We start from the raw sequence: 20,853 nt of genomic DNA, 5'->3' as shown, positions 1-20,853 counted from the left end.
CTAAGTGAAAGTTGAAGATCAGTAGGTGCATACTAAGTAATTGACCGCTAGCTGGCGTTCGTATATTGAATTTTTCCTGAAACTGAAGAAACTCTTGACCAGTTTGACAATTCAGAGTAACATGAGATATTGGGCATAATTGGGATACAGTTGCCCAAAAGGCAACAGATACTATTTCTTACAGGAAAGTGGACCTTATAAGTAAACTTAGTTGCGTTTTGATTTGAGCAGGACCTGTGTGACCAACTCTAAGCAAAAGTAAGGAACGTGGAAGAAGAATTTAGTGAGCCTTTGTTTTTGATTAAAAGATGATTAATTGAAAGGTTAATGGTATAATGACATATATATAATTTCAACCTCAGAAAGCATACAATCAGGGCAACTTCTCCCCTTTTCTTGAATTTAGTGTAAAATATAAACATCACTGAAGATCCCCCCCCCCCCAAATTAAAAAAATAATCATCAAACATGCACTGTATGAGGTACCCAGAGCTCTTTTTGTTGAAAAAGTGGTGGTGGGGGGGACTAAACTGATTTCAAACTTGTATTTTTTAAAATCGCTTTTTTTCTGAAGGAGCTGAGAATGGCCTTCCCACAAATCCTCCGCGAGCTCTTCGACTTTGAGCTGGAGACCACCACGGGCTGGCAGCTGGACCGAGTGTTCCAGGGGGCACAGCCGGAGCTGTTTGAGAGACTGCAGAGACTCCTGGGGCCTGAGGGACCCTTGATGAAGCTGGTCAACAGTCTTCATGCAGATCCACAGGCTGTGTACCAGTTTCCTTTCAAGTGTTTGCCAGTGAGTGTTTTGTTATGTTTTGCTGTTTGCAAGATGATAATTAATTGTTATTGATAGCGTTTTAGGCCCACATTGACATGATTTAAATCATTGAGAAGGCAGGCTACTTTCACCAGGTCTGTCAATTAGTGGGATACAGCATCTCAGCAGACAATTGGTGATACTAGATTATAAAGCTTCACCATTTGAGAATTGGAAGTCGTGTCTTCTGCGTGTAACATCAGAAAGTTTCAGAACCCCACTGATGCTGGTATAAGAGCAGTGGCATTTTCAGTAGCTGCATTGAAAAAGAATTACAGCTGCTGTATTTGTGATCTTTATTAGGCAGTTTGCCGATGATATAAGAAGCAGTTGTTTTCATCACAGTGAAAGACAGAAAGAGACCACAGAAAAGAAAAAGTAAGATATAGTTGTCTCATACTTTGGAATTAAAGGAAAAAAAAGATAATCTTTTAAAATGAAGGTGTATTTACACCGCCTTCAACATAATTTAGATCATGTGGGAGGGGGAGGAGGTTATGAGGATTTTGACCTTGCCTGTTAAGGCCAACATGGGCTGAGAGGGATACAATGTCCCAGCAGAAAGACAGAGACACTTAATAAAAGTTTTCCCCACATGGATGTTCAATTGAACTTGGGTCTCCTGCATGCAATGGCGAAACACTTACCTGCTTAATCACAGGCGCCGGTCTCTCATACATTGATATAAGTTGGTTGCATTATGGATTGAAATATCTGCCTCACTGTTAATCATTCTTAAAAGGAGGGTTAGAGATTTGTGTGAACATTTACATTCTGAGCCAAAAGCTGATGGTAGTGTATGTTCTTTTTACTTCTTTTTAGTTTTCTTCTATTGTATTGATCTGTTCACTGTTAATCCGTCACTGTATGATGGTGCAAAATCAAAGAAGATATTTCATTATTTATATTTCTGTTGACAGGCCCCTGCCCGTCAAATGCTGGAGGAGGGTGTGGTGCCCAGTTTCTATGCCAACAAGCTACAAGGACACAACTTTAGCTCTCCTGCTATTGTGTTGAGTATCCTTTACACTAGGAATATTTTGTGTTCTTGGACTTCTTACTGGCAATATTAATGATGGCGATGGGGACTAACTGGTCTTGAAGAACACTGGGCCTTTTTAATGTTATTATAATTTTGAAAATTGTTTCACGATACAGTGGAATCAGGTAGTTGTCAATTTTTGGATTTGTGGAGTTATAGATATTATTTTATAGCTTGTTCATTTGTCTTCGTTTAAATTTAAAAAAACCCAACCCTATCTATCTTAAATAGAAGTTTAAATAATTGTTGTTAAAATTAAATAAGGTAGGGGTCAGTAGGTGCTCCAGTGTGATTAGCTCCTTCTCTCTCATCAAACATCTATTTAGCAATGCCAATGAAAAACTGATTTTTCACTTTAACCCTTTTTCATTTGGTACATCAGAGAGGGTTTTCTATTCAAAGCATTATGCTTTTTTCATTTAAAGAATCGATTCATAAGTAAAAAAGTTATCGAGTTGTAAAGTGCAGCAAAACATGGATGACACATAATATTGGAAAATATTTTCAAAAAGTGGACCACGTAACTTCTGATTCTGTAAGAAAATCGACAAAATCTCAGTTATGAATAGAGGCATTTGAAAGACACTTTGCTACTCAATGTGTTTTTGGGTGGAGAAATCATTTTTGCAGTCAGATTTACTAACCATTTTGTAGTTATTTTGCAATAATTAAAATTTTCATGTACATATTACGATTTTGAGAAAGAAGGGTGTCGGGATGAGAGCATTTTATTTGATAGCATCATATCACATCATGGGATCGTAAAGAATATAATATGTTGGCGGAGTGAGTTATAATGGCAAAGTTTTCTTTGATGACTGTTGACCATGCTGACCATGAAATATAATTCAATGCAATTAACATGCCGAACAGTTAAAAAGCTTTCTTTTTTCCTTTGAGACTCGAACACCCGCATTACGATATTACAGGGGAACAGGGAGAAAAACACCTGGATGCATGCGCCTGCCATTGCCCTATTTCAAGTGATCAATGAACTGGCTCGGAATAATCATGTGCTGATTTGTAGGTTACGTAGATTTGCAGGAGTGCGGGGGAAAATGGTAGGCCTCTGTGCGAAGCTGTTTTGGACAGGGGGGTAGTGGTACATATATGATAAATTTTAAACAACTACTTGACATAGAACTTTTAAATTTGAGGAGACTGTAGAGAAAAGATAGGTCTCTTACCTTTTTGATGTTGAAAATCAAGCTGTGGACAAACTTCAACATCCACATATCATTTGTGCCATATTTTCTAACTGGATGCCAAGTTTTGTTTATATTGATTAAGAAATAGTGCCAACCGAATTTGAGAAAGTTAGTCACCTATGTTCCATTCGGCTCCAAAAATACGCCGACAAATGTGGACCAGAATTTTGCCGTATACATGAGGTCCATTAGCATTTAGCATTTCTAATCTATTGTCCTTATCTCTTCTTTCCTTCTTTTTTGTATTTATTCTTCTCTTGTAATACCTGTAATCTTTTGCACTTGTATTACCTTGCAAGTGGTGTAAAACTCTCACTACTAAAAGTAAAACATTACATTGATCCTAATGTTTTCGGTCAAAATCTGTTATCACTGTGACTCACCTTAACCTACAATTCTACTCTACAACTCTGACAGCCAATGTGCTCAAATTTATTTTTGGCCCTTCGTAACCTTAACTCACATTTTAGATGCATTTGAGTTGTACATCTTTCACTTGGCCTATGCCCTGGTCTGTCCGGTGTGGCAGGCCCGCAACCAGGGCTGGAGTGATCTCTACGAGTTCCTCTACCCGAGAATCATCGATGAGTATTTGACTTATTTCCTGCCTTGTGACAAGAGTTCTCTTCCCAGTGTCCCATTCACTAACAATGTGGTTCGGTCTCCTCTTGGATCAATCTCTCCCAGGTTTGTAGTATTGTTGTTTTTTTTTGCTATATATTTTCCTGTCTTTGTATGTGTATCACTGTCCTGAATTGTGGCTATGTTTTTTTTAAAAAATGGAGATAATACTTGTTTTGTGAAGACAACTTTTCTGGGTTTTTTTGGCATGTTTTACTGTATTGTGAAATTTTTTTTCTTCTTGAAATGAAATACAGTGCTTTCATAAAATGTATACTTTGCTGGGAATGAGGAATTTGTTTTCTTATTTGGGAATTTGGATATGAAATCAGACCAATGTGCTCTTTTGCTTTCTCAACAAGAAGGGCATGTGCTGTTCTAACAGACACTTGATTTGTGTCGTAAAACTGTTATTCTCTTAGTAAAAGCAGATTTTTTTAGGTGAATTTGCTGGTCTAGTGGTCAGCCGTAAATTGATACGCTTCTGTTTTCCTAACGTTTTTCAGCCGTCAATATGGATCTCCCTCGGCCCAGTTCACATCGCCAAATGGCTCACCTGGTGGGTCAAGCCGTAGTTTGTTCAAACCCAGCTTCCTCCAGGCCCAGAAACAAAATCAGCAGAGCATACCCGTCTATGACCAGGCTGAGACGGAGATTTGGAGGTCTGAAACTTTCCTGCAGGTTTGTGCATGTCCAGATGAAGTATAGTTCTCATACAACAGATTGACAAAATTTTCTCAGTCTGTCGTACTAGTGAAACTCAGTAGAGAAATTTTTTTGTCTCTTATTCACGGCGTCCGAAATTCCGTCTCAGCGATCTTTTAGTTAGTCCGCCCCTCCCGCGGTAGGCCATAAATTAGTGGCAGGTGACCTGCAATTTCACGCGTCAAGTCGGGGATTGACCGGGGTCAACTCGTGCACAGCGCTGTCCTATCTTGTCCTTATCAGAACGCGTTTCTTCCCCTAATTTCATGAGCCGTAAAATGATGCTCACTCTACCCCTAGAATCTATTTCTTCACCAATTCCGCTTCGTCTACGTCTTCTTGATATTATGTGAAAGTTTCAACAGTTTTCATAGATTCGTTTGGGAATAATAACAGTTTTAAATTGTGAGTGTTTAGTTATCGGAAGCGCCGTTAATAATGTTATCTCTTCAAATTTAATTACAAATCATTCGAGAATGGAACGATGGTCTTTATTTCTGTTTGCGCGGTGTGATAGCCATCAAATCATATTTTCTAATGATGTGAATTTTGTTTTTCCAGCACTTTGCAGTGACTGGCAATCAGTTAGTGAATTGTGTTCCTAGGTAAAAATCGTTAAACTGCAATGGGTCAGACACACATATGAGAGGCATATATAGAGTCTCTGAATGAACTTGGTCGTGTGTGTTGGCGTTTAAATTTAACTGTCAAACAAAAAAAGTACAGAAAGCCCCGATTATGTAAGACAATGGCAGGAGATATTCTCTTGGTTTATGGGATTGATGTGAAGGACGAAAATGAACAGTCGTATTCCGCTAACATTTGTGTCAAGTGTTTTACCGCGATTTCAACTATTAAAAGGAGATATGGTGTTACGCCACGTCAATTCATGCCGCAAAAAAACAGTTGACACTAGTAGGAACATGTGTGCGTTTGACAATAGCATAAATGTGAATTCCTTCTCCGTTTTGTCGGTACCGCTTAGGTGGCTGCATACAGAGATCCATTTCAAGCTAACATCGTAAAACACCCCAAGCATACCTCCCTCCATCCCCATGTATGCAAGGAACTAACAAACACAATTTGTACAGAAACAAGAAAATACTCCCGCGAAACTGCAAAAATTGAGGAAGCAAGTGGACTGGAAGCAATATTCAATCTTCTCAATGAAAGATTTAGCCATGTTTACACTGCAATATCACATCTCAAACCAGTCAAACAATTTTCACTTCCAGTAATCCTCTTAGCAATCGACAATTACATGTTCGCATTCAGACGCTATTTCCCCGCAAAGTTACCCCAAAGCCACACATATCATAGCAACACTGTATTCCACACATACAACAACACATGCTTGCTCTCGGGCTTTTAGGAGAACAGGACACAGAAAGCAGCCACCAAGCGATCTCAAAACTGGAAGCCAGAGTACGGAGGATCCCAAACCAGATAGACATAATGCGTTTTATTTTTTGTGTCGCATCTCCTTCAAATAGCTCCCTCATTGCGTGCTGCTGGATATGTTTAGAAAGAAAAATTGTTTAAATTTATAGTTTTATTCTGTACATGTTCATTTTGTGAAAAGAAATCGGTGCTGTATATTGAAGATACGTCAGTATATCATTATTCAGGAGGATACACAATCCATTGGATACAAAACGTCATGAATGCAGGGAAGCGTTTTGGCTATCATGCTCATGACAAGTTCCATGTTCGTGCTGGAAACAAAATTTTGAGTGAGTCAATTTCTAAACACATTTTCCTGTCTTACGTGGCAGTTTTGTAAATATTTATCGTTAGGCTTATAAGTTATTAGCCATTTAATATGTGTTTGTTGTTTTGACTAACTATAAATAGACATACATTTTAAGAGCATCTAACTCAAATACGTGAGCAGCCATGGTATTGCTATTTCGTACCAATAAAGAGGTTTAGTTGCTTTCTCTAAAGAACAAACTTGTGTTCACGTATGATATTTTTTGTTTGTGTAAGACGATAAAACATGTGTTGAAAAATTCATTTCACCGGCTACCGACGCAGGTAGTGGGAGGGCGGGTTAGTGACCTATGGGTGACCGGCCCGCCGTGACCCGGTCACTCCATCGCCGATCCAACTAAAAGAGCGCTGTTTGTACGCCGTGTATTATCTTTGGAACTGCTATGGTGTTTTTGAGTTCTAAATTACATATTTCCCTCACCTACCATTTTATGTTGGTATCTGGCATTCTGGCTGCCACAGATGGTTTGCGTTGCCATGCTTATACATCTTTCATTCCTTGACTTGTTTAACAAACTGGTTCACACTCCCCGGGGCGGTGCCACTGATTGAAGTGTCTTTATACCATTCCAGAAGGGGGGGTCATTTCTCGTTCTAATGCCCTGTAGAATTGTAAATGGGCTGATCCAACAATGTCATGCTCATAACTGTGCCTGAACTACAACAGGGAACTGCTCCTTTTTTTTTTACCTAATCCGTACTATCATTATTTTCCTCAACTTATTTTGTATGTTTGTCGCACTCTTGTGGTGACCCGCTATTTCTGGGATGCCTTGATAATCGAAGCAGACTTTGTGCTGTTGAAGCTAAAGAGGTGGGCAGAGTAAGTCTGATTCCCTGTAAGGACTTCTCTGTGGACATCCACCCCTTGGCGCTCAAATGACCTTATGCAGTTGCGAGTGGCGTAAAACCTCTACTAAAACAAAACAAGCTGGTTCACAGTGATTATAAGAATAAGAAGCTGTGTCAGTAGGAAGAGGTTTGTGACGAATAACCAGTGCACGTGTATCACATACCTGTTCAAGGGCCAGATCTGAAACAGACATCAGCAATCATTGTTCACCACTTATTTCTCTTCTCGCATGTTCTCAAAAAAGCGTTATTTTATCCTGGTCTTCTCTCCCCCACCCCCTCCCAAAATCACCTGTCTGTTCCCGTTCACTAAGTAACTTATTCTTAGTCTACTTTAGCTTCTTTTTGCCTTTTATTTTTCCTGTGAGACCAAGATATTTAAGGCCTGTATGTTGATCTAAGTGACCCAGGGGCTGTGTAGGTCTTTTCCTAGTTGTTTTTTATTTGTAACTGTCCCATGTAGGTTTTTAAATATCTAAAATTAAAATTTGGTGTTCCCGATATTATTGTTATATGCTGTTGTGGAAAAAATTCCCACGGCGCACCGGCAGTGGAATTTTAGTTGCCGCGGGGGGTTCCCCGCCTGGCGCCTTATCACGTCGGGGTCACGGGGGTCAGCTCCCTGTCGCCGCTCTGTCTGGGCCGACCTAATTTTTGGTACTTTTCAACGTACAATTAAAGGTGTATCCTTGAATTTATGGTAATTCTCATGAAATGCACCCAAAGCACGCATTTCTGCTCTTGAGACTCAAAAAAGAACGGACGTTGTAACTTGTCTGGTTATTTCGTTAGATGCGCTGGAGTCGGCAATGCTAAATTGTAATTTTTTTTTTTACTAGCGTGAATGAAAAAAAATGAATATAAAAAAAAGGCATCGTCAAAATCTGTCGAACTTATGGAAAATGAACGACATAACATTGGTGCAGATACTCAGAAAAGATGGTTTTGTAATAGAAGGCTGTTATTTTACAATTTTATTCATCGGGCACACAATTCGCTATGAAGTAATTCCTCCAAATACAACTTTATGTGTCTAATATCATCGTGAATATTCACATATTTCCTCGAAAGTTTATAAAAGTTTCCATGAAGTTTCTCTATGAAAAGTACAAATCGATTTTAGTGCTAGAATACATCTTCAACATAGATCTAATACACGAACAGTATCTGTTACACTCCAGAAATTCCTTACTTTTCTTAAAACGCTTAGTCTAGGTTTTGTGAGTTGACTGAATAATAGGGATGACTTCTCGTAACTGGGTTATAAGAATAATTTCTAGCTTTCCAGGGACACTGAAACAGCACCAGACTTTTCCAGCTTTTTTTTCGTTTCTATGACCATTTGCAATAACTGACAATATGACTGATTTCTTTACATTCATAATTGTGTCTGCGCATATTTCCTACACAAAAACTAAGAATGAATGTTTTAGCTGTCTTTATTTTTATTTCATACAAGAAGTTTATCTATACCCATGTATTTACACGCTTTTGTGTTTTTTTTAAACGCTTATATTATATCTTTTTAGTTGTTTGCAGGCTGCCACAGACACAGCATGATTCATGAACAAACGCAGAGTAACTTTCTCTTGTTTAATAGTAAAATAAGAGCTAACGCTGATCGTCTTTAGTTAAAAAATGCAGATGTGCATCTTTCTTCTGTTATAACTTGACTATTACTACTCACGCAGATTTAAGATTTCTCATGGTAAAAGACATGATATTCCTAGTCAGTTTAACACAAATTTTGAAGAGATCTGTCGTGCATTTTTAAAATTAACAATCATTTATTCATAAGTTTGTAACTAAAATAGGACAAATTGGGTACTCTACAAACACTTGTCTAGAACAAAAACTAAGGCACAGAAACTAACCATTCTAACGCAGAATAAATCTCAAGACATTGAGCTTTTAGTACATCCGCGTAATGGTTTGCTATGTGGGATGGGGAAGAAGTTATATTGTTTTAAACATAGTCAAAAATGCGAACTTCCTGACCGACACCGGCAAAGTCGCTTCAGGGCTCATTAACCCCGTGACCCCGAGCCGGGGAGCTCCGGCGGGCTGCTGAGTCACGCGAACTAAAAGTAACAGAATCGGGCGAAAAGTGACGCCGTGTTCCATGGATGAAAGAGTTTTTAAATCTTTCCATTCTTTATTTTCCTTTTCCTGCAGGTGATCACAGAGTTTTGGCTGAATCAGAATTCCTTCAGTGGCAGTGAGGTCATGTCGTTTGGTGGTGGATTGCAGGTCAGTAAGCTTATCTCATGTGTGTTATGATTTAATTTCTACGTCTCAGGAAATGAACATAAATATGATGGTTTTATTTTTGTTTATAGGTGCTTGTTTCTAAAACACCATTACTCATTTTATGTCAATCAATGTTTATGTTGTGGATCGATTTGGGCATTTTTGTTGAAGATGTTTATTCCAGTGGTGGTAAGGGATAAAATGAGATAAGAAGATTTTATTTATCCACCTTTAGAATTTGGACTCTGAGAATTCCTCTGCTATTGTCATGTAGCAGTTTGGAGAGAATGAGTGTGGTTCGTTGTTTAATATCTCAAAGTGAAATGTTTAGATTCCAGAAGCAGTTTTAGAGGGGAAAAATATGTGACTGTCTGCTAGGCCTAAATACCGGTTCTGGTGTTGGAAGTTTGAAGTTGAATTAGTTTTAGAAGTGCTAATTTTCCGGATAAATTCAGAAATATGAATTTCTTAAATTGTTCAGATTTTGGGACTACTGTCACAGTGTCTTGATACAAAATACGTTGGACAATATGTCAGTGCGCGTGTAGAATGGTCCCTGTTGTTGACAAAGTTTTTTTTGAGCAACGGGGTTAAAAGGCAAAAATGTCGTACCTGGTCAAAAAATTTAATTCCCTCAGAAAACACATTTGTGAGGCAGCGTGGTGGAATCAGGCTCTCGTCAAAATAATCAAAGTGAAGAAACTTGCATTTTTCCGAAGGGTGGTGAATTTTTATCAAATTTTTGTTTTTTCGCTCAACACCTTTCATGCCTATTTAAGAACTCATTTCCATGTGGATTTTTCTGAAAAGCGTTGATTAAAGGCACAATAATGTAAATTTTCAGTTACCACGGACTCTTAAGCTAAGGAAATAACTAATCGTTGGCGGCCATTTTCTCACTAATTTTATCTCTGAAAACAGGTGACCCCCACCTCCTTCTTTCGCAAATATCTTGACTTGTATAAAAGATAAATGGATATTTTTTTTCATCCAAATAAAGACAAGTGAATAAGCTTTAAGATGATACCAATAACTCTACATGCCCAAAAATTGACGAGAGCCTAATCCACCACGCTGCATCACATTTAACCATTTCTTAGTAACATGTTCAAATGATTGTATATTATTTTAAGTCTAAATTTTTTAAAATTAATTATTTTTGCAGCGTGTTGTATTTCACCAAAGCTTAAAAATGTGCTAGAAATTGGGTCAACATACTAAGGTTATTTGATCACTTCTTGACACAACTTTCCAATCAAATCCCATCATGTTATAAATTTTCTTCATTATCTCCCCTACAATGTCAATCTCAGTGTGCATGAATCCATCCATTTCCTTAGCGGCAGCATTTGTTATGCATCTGTAACACTTCAGCTGACTTCAGCCCCTGGAGTTCTTCATGTTAACTTCATACTTTTACGGAAGTGAAGATAATACTCCAAACTGTTTTTACACCCTGTCTTACAAAACGTGGCATATTTTTAAAACTACTCAAGATATGTGAAAAATTTTTAAATCAGCGTTTTCAGCATTGAATTTGCCACAAGAATATGCCCTTATTTGAATATTCCAAAATCTCCAACAATTGGGACCTTTCTTCAGGCACACACACAAATGGTCCATAAATTTTGAGTCTTGGGTACATGTTTCAATGGGGTACGTAAAGTTCTGGAATTTTTATCATAGCCGGCTGGCACCTCTCTGGTGTTGAGTTGCTATGTTTCAGTTGCTTTAAAGTCTGTTTTCAGAATGATAGACTCGTTGTTGATCTTAATTGTTGAGGCTACGAGGATTGTCCTGAGCCAAATACAAAGTAATGCTTTCAATTTTCTTTACTTTGCAGCTTCCTGCTTTTGCAGTGGCTTGCAAGTTTTCCCGTGTTGATGGAAAAATAAACCTTTTGAGTAAAAAAAAAGCTGTTTAAGTGGGGTGGGGGAAGGGGTTTGGATCAAAAGGAGGAGGAGGGTTGGAAGATTATTCTCATCAATTCAACTTAGGTTAGGGTGATGAAGAGCTGAGATTTTCAGCATTTATTGTTGGAAACAGTGACTGGGATCATTCTTTCATGAAGGAGTTTGATGGTCTTTTTTTCTTCTGTTTATCTTATAATATAGTGTACTGTTTAATTTTATTTTTTTCTAGATGTGTATGAATTATGTGAGTGCATAGTGATCATATCTTATAGCCCCACCCTTTTTTAGCTTTAAATAGTACCTTAAACAATTATGTGTGTGTTTGGATAGTAATGATACCAACTAGCTCCTCATACTAGTAATCGTGTTTAAAGGCATGTTTACCTCAGGCACATTCGCTACAGTACGTCTCAGATTGTGTTTATTGACTGAATCTGAAGAAAATGAATGGATAATATGCTTTTCCCTGTCTCTTGTAGATATGTTTTATGAATTAAAAACGTTGCTGGTTCTTGACCGGATTGTACTTGACACAATCATTCTTTAACTTAGTTTTATGACTTGAGTGATAACCTCCCTCCCCAAAATACTGAAGGATTACCTCTTTTTCCTCTCTGTTTTAGTTTTCAACAGTTTACCGTAGAGATCCTTTTAAGTTGATCTTTGTAAGTAAACCAAGTCTGTTTATGAACTGCATTTCTCCCACATGTATTTCCTGTAGTGTATCCCTTTCCCTGTTGCATGCATTTCTCTTTCTTTTCGTCGATTAAAAAAAAAAAAGAAGTCCTCACCAATGCCTCAGTGGGTGTAGTAGTGGCCTTTTATATTATAATCAGCTTTTGTCTGGAGGAGGGTGTGATGTGGAGGAGGGTGTGATTTTAAAGGAATATCTTGGTTTTTTTGGAAGCTTCATTTTTTTCTGAAAGTTTTTGTTTGTTTCATGTCATCTGGTTGTGTAGTATTGAATGATTAGTTTATGTGATGGACATTATGTTAATTATGTTAAGACTTATAAACTGCTCAATGAAAGACTCTGCCTTACCCCTTTTTGGAAAGTGACGTGTGGCAGTCTTACTCTGAGCAATCAATGTTTGATAAAAATTTGTGGTTTTGAGACTCTGCTGGTTCTTTTTTCTGCTTTACACCCTTCATACACCCTGTGGATGGACATTGCAGCTTTTGGATTGAATGGCCAAATTAAAGTGGTTTTTTTTTGGGGGGGAGTAGGTAACAGTTACAATTTTCCTGACAGTGTTTATCGTGAAATGAATAATTGTAATGATGGAGAGCTGAGGTATTGTCGTTTTTGTAAACCGTTGCTGCTTGCCCTTAGGTGTAAATATAATAGTCCCCTTTGATAAAATTATGTCTTTGTACGGTGTACTCCTGAGCTGGGGTCTGATATAGTTGTGTTGTCAGGCTGGAGAATGGTTTAATGAACAGTGGAATTCTAGTTTTGGAGGGAAAAAAAAATGTCTTAGTTTGATTTGTTACAAACACACAGAGGCTCTCTGCTATTTTAAACATGGGAATACAGTCGAAACTGTGTAAGACGGCCACCAATTGTTGAGAAAAGTTGCTGTATTAGGTGGTCGTGTTACACAGTGCCATAATAATGTAAAATCATGGGAAGTAAAGGCTTGGGACTTCCAAAAAGCTGTGGTGTTCGTGAAGAATTATTGTTTTGCTTTTGTTACGTTTGAGCAGAGCATGGCAAAGGATATAATTGTTGCTTGTTGAATGCATTGACTGTGTAAATGGCTTTTTTAAATTAACATTTGGGTTGCTGGTGATGTCTTTTCAAGTGTTAGTTGCATATCAAATTTTAGTTCATTCGCTGTGTGTGCATTTAAACATTTATGATTATTATCTTGTACATTGTCATGGCATTATGTTGTTTGCTTTTGTCCTGCCAGTATGTGTTTGTCCTAGTTTTGATTCTTTTCTGTCTTCTTTCTATTTTTCATATTGTGTTCATAGCAGTGTTTCTGGTGGTCTGCACTTAGTGTGCAGTATTTTTGACTGTTTTGAATCTTGTGCTCAGTTAGCAAGAAGGTATCATTTCAGAGCATTTTTTTTATATTTTGATGAATCGTTAAGTGAATTTGTCAGTATAGTCTAGTCAGTTGTTAACAGTAATAGATGTCTTTTAAACAAGCTTTGTTAATTTATGCTGTGTGTTATGGGTGGTTGGTGGGTGCTGTAGAGTGGTTTGCTCTTTGTTTCCGAACAAACGTCCATTGTCCTGATCTCTCCTCCTTTTTTCTGTATGTTAGTTACTCTCTTGTTGCGCTGTTTCAAACGTCGTAAAACTAAATAATCTGTGTTGGCTATAATGGTGCAACTGCAAGTTCCTATCTATATCGAGTGAGAGTCAATTAGCCAGGAATGTGGACCAAGTGATCTTGATGTGATCTTCCTGACAAGTCTTGTGATTCAATGTCCCTTTGTTTCATAGGGAATTTCTTTTTTGAGTAGAAGGCCAGTGGGTGGTTGGCGGGTGCTTTCGTGTGGTTTGCTACTTCTTTCTAATAGAAAAATCGATAGTTTTATCTCCCCTACTTCTTTTTTTGTGTTTGTTACTCTCTTGTAACACCTCTAATCTTCGGCACTTATAAGACCTTATTGTGTTGCAAGTGCCATAAAACTCTCAGTTAAACTAAAGTAGAAGGCTACTTACCTCTCTGGTTACAGACGAAAGTGTATTTGCATGTTTAGTAGATTGGGTCATTGGTTTGCATATATGTTGAGAAAATTGAGTGATTGTCTTAACAAGAATAACTTGTTGCTTTCTTTTCATGGATGTATCGATGAAGCATGCATTAGAATACTGCACTTTGTTCTTTTATGTTGTCAGTGTTGTACACTAATAGTTTGTGTTGTAGAAAGCCAAGACCTTGTACAATGTAAGAGATGGGTGGTTGGTGGGTGCCTGGTGTGGTTTGCTCCATCCAATTCTGAAGGACCTGTGATTCTGGGACACATCGTCGCAGTAAGTGCTGGTGTCGTTTACTTTGTCATCGCTGCTCAGTTGCTCGTTTTGTTCAAATTTTCACATGAACATCGCCTCGCTAGGTAAAGCCAAGGAATGCAATTTCACTTGCAGAGAGGAAGAGCGAGCATATATATTCGTCATCAACAGGACTTTTAAAGCGGAATTGCAGACACAACCTAGACTGGTAGTCAGGAATAAAATACCATATTTGCCAAATTTCGGACCGCTCAAAGCCCAAATGCAGGCATATGAATACAAGACAGGTATTTATTGCTACAAATGTAGAATTTGTTGCATGGATTCATATAACGTAATTTTTCTATGATACAGTGAGGCTTTCAGGATTGTGACAAACTGAATCGAACCACCTAGATTCAATCCATCACCCATGCAGTATTGATAAGGGTGGGAATTTTCAACTCATCTGTGAAGAAACCTGACACAGTGAAATCCTGTCGGAAACTTACTTTCTACATATCATTTTTTAAAAGATACAGAATAACAATTACCAGGAAAGCAATTTTTTAACAGTCTTACAATGGAAGGTCATTTGAAGTAGGTTTGTGTTGGCATTTTTGTCATCTTTTGGATTTTTATTTGGTTATTTTTTTAGTTTGCATGGTTGATATTGTATTCTGTATTGTAGTTTATAATTTTTAAATTAAAAAATAGCATTCACATAGAACCTTTCTGTGTTTTACAGGAATACATATTTTTTAAAGATATTGAAGAGCACAAAGGAAAACCGACGGTAGTCACAAACTGAAAATTGTGATAGTGCCAATTTTAAAAGCTTGTGGACTCATAACTTCATATGGAACAAACAACATCTATAGTGGTCCTGAAGAGGAGATGAGAATGCAAGGCCCTCATACAGTACACCAAGGCCACAGCTATGGAGGATCATATACTGCACACAAGAACAGCCAGATCAAACACCACAAGACTAAAAAGGTCCAACTTCATCAAAGAAAGCAGAAAAATCCAAATCCAAAGTTTTAAAAAAATGTAGACCGACAACAACATTGTTGCTTTACTGACTGTATTTTCCTTTTTTTTCTTTTCCGGGATATTGCCATTCCTACTCCTATTTCTGTTACTTTATCCCATTACTTCTTTTTTTTTTTTCTGACTTCATCTTTAATATTTTTGTATTGTCAATTTTAGTAATTGAGTATTTATCAAGATCCCTGTTGTGGGTGGTTGGCAGATGCTGTGATGTGGTTTGCTCCTTCTTTCCTATCAAACATCTATCGTTCTACAGGACCATCTACCGGCCACAGTGAACATGCTGAACCACACCCCAGAGGCACCATCATGGGAAATGACAAACACAAACATAATTATACACACGTCCATTCCAATGTTCACCACAAAAGATGACCACAGCGACCTGAGCAAGAAGTCCCTCACCCTGTCCATGCTTGAACAAGATACCCACGAGAAGCATGGATAAGGATCTATACAGACGGATATGCCACTGATGCTGTGAAAAGAGGAGGAGCCGGAGTGTACGTACAATTCCCAAATGGACGACGACAAGCAGAGGCAGTCCCAACAGGGCGACATTGTACAAACTGCAGGGCAGAGACGGAGGCTCTAATACATGCAGCAAACATCATCAAGAATGTGGTGGACCCCCAAAGCCAAGTAGTGTTCCTAACAGATGCCATGTCAGTACTGCAGGCAATCACTTCCGGCAAACTACCAAGGCTACGAAAAGAAATTGAGGACATCCCATGTCTGAGGATCATGCTGCAGTGGATTCCATCACACTGTGGTGTCTTAGGAAATGAGCAGGCAGACAGGATGGCCAAACTAGGAGCACAGAAAGAGCAACCAGACAACAGCGTTAACTACACAGAAATAAAAACTATTATAAATACACTATTTAAAGCACCTCAGACACCAGGTGGCTACCATGAGCTGTCCCGCCAAGAACAAGTGATTATCTTCAGACTAAGGACACAACACACAGGACTGAGACAACATATGTACAAATGTTTTAAACTAGTACAATCACCAAAATGCCAGTGTGGAGAGGCAGACCAAACTGTTGAACACATCCTTCAGCACTGCAAGACACACAGGGCCCTGAGACAGGAAACGTGGCCAACCCCACTGACGCTGCAAGAGAAGCTATACGGGCCGACAGATGAATTGAGCAGGACGGCCCAATTTATGACAGATACCAGACTTCAAGTGTGATGCGATCGAGAAGAAGATAACTTCATATTTGTTTGACTGGTGGTTTATTGTTAAATGTTGCTGAATGGCAAATCTAACGACAATAATCAACCAACAGTTGAACAGAAATACAGTTATGAGTCAACAAGCGTTCAAAATTGGTACCCCCACGATTTTCATTTTGTGCCTACCATCGTTTGTCCCCTGTAGTCTCCTTTTGTTATATGGGATCTTGCACTCATGTACTTTATTTGATGGAGCGTTGTTTATAGATTAGATAGAATTTTTTTTTTGGTACGTTTGACCTATACTCTTCAATAATGCAAAATTCTCAGTCAGAGACATTTGACATCTTTTATTTGTCTATTGGTATTAAAAAAATGTAAGTATTTGTAACCCTATATCCATAACATAAACATTTTTTTTCATAAAGACAGTTCTGCTATAATAATTTTCATGTGTTCTTATTTGGTCATGTGTACAATGAAGAGTATCTCAGTTTTTCCATCTGATGATGATGAATGATCTAATTAGTGTCGATGGGAGTTTTAAAAAAATGTAGATCGACAACAACATTGTTGCTTTACTGTATTTTCCTTTTTTTTCTTTTCCGGGATATTGCCATTCCTACTCCTATTTCTGTTACTTTATCCCATTACTTCTTTTTTTTCTGACTTCATCTTTAATATTTTTGTATTGTCAATTTTAGTAACTGAGTATTTATCCAGATCCCTGTTGTGGGTGGTTGGCAGATGCTGTGATGTGGTTTGCTCCTTCTTTCCTATCAAACATCTATCGTTCTATCTTTCCTCCTTTTTTGTGTTTGCTACTCTCTCGTAAAACCTCTAGTCTTCGGCACTTATATGATCAAATTGCGTTGCAAGTTCTGTAAAACTTTTTAAAAGCTAAAGACCCCAGTTGCCCTGTCAAGTCACCGTTTTGTTCTACTTAAAGTTCCCATCTTAAGAATAATAAAGGGCGTCAGATTTTATCAAACAGATGTCCTGTGTATTAATATGATAAAAACACTGATGTTTCAGTGCTTTAATCATTAAAACTGATTAGTTCTGAATATTTACTTGGAACACTAAGACTTTCTTAGAGACTCCCCACAACTTGAGACGCATGAGGCAGTCAGAGATGACCAGGAAGATCAGTCGGCAGCTAAGGCAGTGATGTCACTCTATTTCTCGTCTACTAGTTTATGGTCTTTTGCTGAAATTTTCCCGTTACAAATTTTTGACTATTATGAACCTGCATTTATTTATTCTTTTTTTTTTGTCCTCTCCTTAAACATGAATAAGAGTTCTGTGTCTCGATTGACACAATATTTACTCATGAGCCTGTGAACCTAATGTAGCATTTTCTTTACTCCCAGCACTCAAACCATATATTTTACTGTTTTGCATATTTTTGTGTTTTAGAAGAAAGTATTTATATTTTGGCATGAAAGTGTTTTCATTTTATATCAAATCATCCTTTATGAAACTTTATGAGGAAAAAAAAATATCTGTATGCCACTGGCTTGAATTTTGGGTTCCAAAAACTTACTTTTTGAATTTCTTTACAGATAGTCCCTGTTTACTGTATCTTGACTAAAAGGAAAGAAAAAGAAATTAAAAGCCTGTTTTGGTGGTTTTTTGGGTAATTTTCAAAAGAAAATTGTTTTTCTATGGCGTACATTCTCTGTCAGGAGCACCCTTTGCACATGTTCATTTCAATCATTTTTCCGGCATTGCTCTTGGCTGTTGCTTTGCCCCCACCACTTTAACCAGGTTAATATGTCCTGCTAGAAGGCTTGGGGAATGAACATAGTGTTTTTCCTTGCAGCTGACTTGATGCTTACCATGTGGAAAAGTTCAACATTGAGAGCTTTGGCCAGCTCTTCAGATGTGCTGAGCCCAAAATTTTGAAAATTTAAAAAGTTGCAGTTTTTTAAAGATGTGGTATCGTTTTCGTGTGCTCGAGAAGTATCTTGTTGAAATTCAAATTCTAAATGGTTGAAATTCAAATTCTATATGCTGAAAAAAGCAGGAAGAGATACATAATGTAGATACAGTTCTTAAAAGAGTGAAATCTTTTTATCTGTCTTCTGAAAAATTTTGCTGTCTGGGCTTAGAACAGTTGAGTAGTTTGCTAATGATAGGAGAACGGTTGAGTAGTTTTCTGATGATAGGAGAACAGATGAGTAGTTTTCTGATGATAGGAGAATAGTTGAGTAGTTTTCTGATGATAGGAGAACAGTTGGGTAGTTTTCTGATGATAGGAGAACAGTTGAGTAGTTTTCTGATGATAGGAGAACAGTTGAGTAGTTTTCTGATGATAGGAGAACAGTTGAGTAGTTTTCTGATGATAGGAGAATAGTTGAGTAGTTTTCTGATGATAGGAGAACGGTTGAGTAGTTTGCTGATGATAGGAGAACAGTTGAGTAGTTTTCTGATGATAGGAGAATAGTTGAGTAGTTTTCTGATGATAGGAGAACGGTTGAGTAGTTTGCTGATGATAGGAGAACAGTTGAGTAGTTTTCTGATGATAGGAGAATAGTTGAGTAGTTTTCTGATGATAGGTAAAGTGTTGAGTAAAACCAATATTACGTGTACATAACAAAAGTGCCCCGGACACAGACAATTACATAGTTTTCTATAACCATGCGACCAGACAAAATGGTCTGTGAATTGTGAACCATTGAGATGTGCTCCAGAACCCTGGGTGGTTGATGGGTGCTTTGATGTTGTTTTCCCCCTCCTTTCCTATTCAACATTTATTCTATTGTCCTCATCTCTTTTTCTTCTTTTCTTTGTGTGTTACTCTCTAGTAACACTAGTAGCTCCTCTCATCTTCTGCACTCAATTGGGTTTCAGGTGCTGTAAAAGTCTCTTTAAAAAAACAGCAAACCCCCCCCCCCCCCCCCCCCCCAAAAAAAACCTAACAACAACCAACCAAACAAACAACAACCCCCCCCCCCCCCCCCCAAACAGCTTATGTATTTTTTATAGTGGAGGGTTTTACGGCGCTCGCAACTGCATAAGGTCATATGAGCGCCAAGGGGTGGGTGGCTGACTAACATACAAAAGAAGTAGAGGAAAATGACAATAGTAAGGATCAGGAAAGAAAAAGCAGCAGTTCCCTGTTGTAGATCAGGCACAGTTATGAGCCTGACATGAGTCAGCCCATTTACAATTCTACTATGCTTGAACGAGAAATGTCCCCCTTTGGGAATGGCCTAAAGACACTACACTCAGTGGCACTGCCCCGGGGGGTTGGTGTAATCGTACGATCAATGAAATTGTTGATAAGATGCCACTGCTCCACTGTGTTATGACTTGTCACATGTGGCAGGGTTCACAAGGTCAGTCAGCAAAAAATGGAAAATTATAACTTTGCACTGCCCTCAGCCTCTTTTCACCTTTTCATTTTGTAGACATTTTACCTACCTCATTTTCTTCCTCTTTGAAGGTTAAATCTTGCTTATCTTTTTTTACTGTACCCTCCATTACTTTTTGCTTTGCGAAAACCTATTCATTAGGGGTTGCAATTGTGGCGTTTTGCCCATGCACCGAAGACATTTTCAAAAAGGCATGACAAACGCAAAATGTTCTGATTGATCTAGCAAAAATACACATCAAATTGAGATGTTTTCTCTTGTGCTGTGGCTTAAAACAAGAATTTAGCTGAAAAATGTCCATATGTTTGATTCCAAGGAACTTATCCAGCAATCTAGACCCTTTGAGAGTTGTAGAAAATATAGATTTGGCTTGCTATAATCTGCATGCCATATCAGGTTTTGTGGTCATGGGAGGCTGGTTATCACTTGCAATGAAAGGATATGTTTTGAAGTGTGAAAATAAAGAACCGTCTTCTTTCTGTTTTACCCAGGAACACTTCATGCCCACCATGAATCAAGTGAAAGTGGTGCGTCTACTGGTCAAATACCTCCACTACTTTGCCAACAGCGCCACCTCAGTGGTCAGTTCTCCTTTCCAGTCTGTGGTGCAGTCTCCACTTGACCAGTTCAAAAGGTGTGCTTTTATGTCATGTCACTCTTGTATGTAAATTAACGCATTTCAAAAGGTGAGCTTTCGTGTATTGTCAAAGTCGTAAACCTATGAATTTCAAAAGGTGAACTGTTTATTATGGTGAATTATTTAGTGAGTTTTAGTAAGGTTTTACGGCGCTCACAACTACATAAGGTCATATGAGCGTCAAGGGGTGGATGTCAACAGAGAAGTCCTTACAGGGAATCAGGCTTACTCTGCTCACCTCTCTAGTTTCAACAGCACAAAGTCTGCTTCGACTATCAAGGCATCCCGGAAATAGCGAATCACAAGAGTGTGACAAACATACTAAAGAAGTAAAGGAAAAATGACGACAGTAAGGATTAGGAAAGAAAAAGCAACAGTTCACTGTTGCAGTTCAGGCACAGTTATGAGAATGACATTGATAAATCAATTTTACTGTGCATAAGAACATGTGAATGTCGCCGGAGGGGG

The 20,853-nt window shown here is 38.2% G+C and overlaps 1 protein-coding gene across 2 annotated transcripts in view; it reads left to right on the top strand.

The window, feature by feature from the left end:
- Positions 1-20,853, top strand: part of LOC101849899 (sphingomyelin phosphodiesterase 4) — a 44,192-nt gene that overhangs the window by 5,188 nt on the left and 18,151 nt on the right. Inside the window, exons 3-9 of one of the 2 annotated variants that reach the window (XM_005091491.3) lie at positions 575-796; positions 1,738-1,834; positions 3,538-3,754; positions 4,195-4,369; positions 9,194-9,268; positions 11,805-11,846; positions 20,240-20,382. In XM_005091491.3, the coding sequence (XP_005091548.1) occupies positions 575-796; positions 1,738-1,834; positions 3,538-3,754; positions 4,195-4,369; positions 9,194-9,268; positions 11,805-11,846; positions 20,240-20,382 (971 nt within the window). The remainder of the gene's footprint in view (positions 1-574; positions 797-1,737; positions 1,835-3,537; positions 3,755-4,194; positions 4,370-9,193; positions 9,269-11,804; positions 11,847-20,239; positions 20,383-20,853) is intronic. The other variant, XM_013091273.2, reaches the window with a different exon arrangement.

The sequence above is a fragment of the Aplysia californica genome, unplaced genomic scaffold, assembly GCF_000002075.1.
Source record: "Aplysia californica isolate F4 #8 unplaced genomic scaffold, AplCal3.0 scaffold00031, whole genome shotgun sequence".
Lineage (NCBI taxonomy): Eukaryota > Metazoa > Mollusca > Gastropoda > Aplysiida > Aplysiidae > Aplysia > Aplysia californica.
Note: the sequence above shows the minus strand (reverse complement) of the source record. Positions and strands in the feature narration are given on the sequence as shown.